General features: G+C 38.8%; 1 protein-coding gene across 1 annotated transcript in view; it reads right to left on the bottom strand.

Annotated features, from left to right (window-relative positions):
- LOC122265235 (hemocyanin subunit-like) overlaps positions 1-1643 on the bottom strand; it is a 2893-nt gene extending 1250 nt beyond the window's left edge. The window contains exons 1-2 of the mRNA XM_086554518.1: positions 1556-1643; positions 1-1011 (exon numbers count right to left, since the gene is read on the bottom strand). The exon at positions 1-1011 is cut by the window's left edge and continues 513 nt beyond it. Of these exons, the coding sequence (XP_086410644.1) occupies positions 1-1011; positions 1556-1634 (1090 nt within the window). The 5' untranslated portion in view covers positions 1635-1643. The remainder of the gene's footprint in view (positions 1012-1555) is intronic.
- Between the last annotated feature and the right edge of the window lie 857 nt (positions 1644-2500).

Raw genomic sequence — 2500 nt, 5'->3', positions numbered from 1 at the left:
CATAGTATTGAACATTAGGACTGTACATGGACGATTCAATGATGTCTCCAAGGACGTCAATACCACGCTCATTCATGATATCAATGTGTTTGCCTTCCCTGTCGACAATGTAACCGTGGGCAATAGCATCACGGATTCGGCTCTCAACAATGAGCAAGTCTCGAATTCGGGCAACGCCGTCCACATCCTCGAACTCTACGTTATCTGGACGAGAGGGGAACTGACCTCCATACTTGTAAGTGGTGTGGGGAGCAAAGCCTTGTACGATGGGTTTACCCCAGTGGAGTTCGCTGACGGGATCCAAGTAATTGGAAAGACGTTCGGCATCAAATCGGACGGTAAGTTGATGATGTACCCAGAAGAAGTTTTCTCCTTTGCGATCCAGATGATGACTGTAAGTGTCCTGCCACCAGAATGGGAATTCCATATGCCAAGTCACGTGGTGAGTGTTCATGCCAACATCCTCTCCGAAATAGGCTACTCTTTGTTCAGGGTTCTTCTTAGTTCCAGTAAAGGAAGACATAAATTTGCCAGGTGTCTGGGTCTGCTTAGCACGGTAAGCTGCTTCAATGACTTCGCTGTTGGTGAAGAGATGAGGTGTGACCTCATAGAGAGGGGGAAGTACAACGTGTTCAGCCAGAGGTGAGTGGATGACCGCAACATACAAGGCATACACAAACTCTCCCTCATTCATACGTTGGCGGAAGTAGGCAGCATTGCTGACGAATGTATCCCAGTCCTTGCAATGAATGAAAACATCGAAGAGCATAAGTGCTTCATGGCGTTGTTTGGGGTTGAAGAGGGAGAACCAGTGCTTCTGTTCGAGAAGCCTGTGATCCTTGAGATCTCTGATGAGTCTATGCACTGCCTCACCGCCGTCACTATAGTGGGATAGATCAGCCTCCGGGTCAAAGGAATCAGCCTTGGCTTTGAGTGCAGGATCACGGATATCCCCGTAGATCTTGTGCAGCAAGAAGTTGATGTCATGTTGCTTCTGGGCATCAGACACACCTGAAAGAATAATAATGTTATTGTGTTTAATATAATATTATTGCACGCAAGAGAAAAGGAGAAAGAGGGAGGAAAGAAAACATACGAGAGAGGAGGAGACTGCGATATATATATATACATATATATATATATATATATATATATATATATATATATATTTATTTATTTATTTATTTATTTATTTATATTCATATATATATATATATATATATATAAATATATATATATATATAGGCATATATGCATATAAATAAATAAATATATATATATATATATATATATATATATATATATATATATATATATATATATAAAGAGAGAAAGAACGAGAGAGAGAAAGCAAGGGAGAGTGCGAGAGAGAAAGGAAGGGGAAAGAAAAACATGAGTACGGGGAAGTATGTGAGATTGACAGACGGAAGGGCAGAGAAAGAGAGAGAGGAAAGAAAGTTATCAACATTGTAAACAAATAATGCAGTAACACACTTTCAACTAAACATACTGAGAATATAACAAAATTAACTGTGCAAGCACAAGCACCACCAACCTGCATCATCTGCCTGGAAGCCGAGGTTCGGCCAGGCAGCCGCAGCCGCAACGAGAGCAAGCACCACGAGGACCTTCATGTTGTCGGTGACATTGCAGCAGTTGCAAGGCCTTATATACAGAACTGAGTGGCCAAAGTCCAGTTGTCGGAAGGATTTATCAGATAACGAAAGGCACACACACACTCACACACATGTAAGTATGCATGTATACTTTATATATATATATATATATATATATATATATATATATATATATATATATATATATATATATACAGTATATATATATATACATACATACATACATATATATGTATATAAATGTATATATATATATATATATATATATATATATATATATATATATATATGTATGTATATATATATATATATTCATATATATGTATATATATTATTATATATATTATGATGCCTCTGTCAAAGTCGCCTTAACATCTTCAAAGTTCTTTGCTTGGGTGGCAATGCAAAGATCGTCAGCATAGATGAAACATTTTGCATTGGGATGGGAAGGGTGGTCATTGGTGTAGATATTGAAAAGCAAAGGGGACAACACTGAGCCCTGTGGGAGTCCGTTTTTTTTTTTACTTCTCCATCTGTTCTTTCTGTTATCCATTTCGATATAGAATCGTCGTTAACCATGTGTCATTTATCCCCATGTTGGCCATTTTCATTTGCAGGCTGCGGTGGTTGATCGTGTCATAAGCTGCTGTGAGCTCAACCAGGACTATTCCTGCTTTAAGCTTCTTCTCAAATCCGTCCTCAATAAATTGGACAATATTAAGAACTTGGCCACAACAGGAGCGCCCTTTTCTGAAGCCAGTTTGTTGGTCTTCGGCTGATGGAGCTAATCTGTTTAGGAACAGTTTTTCAGAAAGTTTGTAGGAGGTTCACAAGAGCGAGATAGGACGAAAACTCTCCGGTTT

Source organism: Penaeus japonicus, unplaced genomic scaffold, assembly GCF_977035675.1.
Source record: "Penaeus japonicus unplaced genomic scaffold, GWHDUDI00000001_assembly GWHDUDI00000029, whole genome shotgun sequence".
Lineage (NCBI taxonomy): Eukaryota > Metazoa > Arthropoda > Malacostraca > Decapoda > Penaeidae > Penaeus > Penaeus japonicus.
The sequence above is the reverse complement of the archived record's forward strand: the minus strand, read 5'-3'. Positions and strand labels throughout refer to the sequence as shown.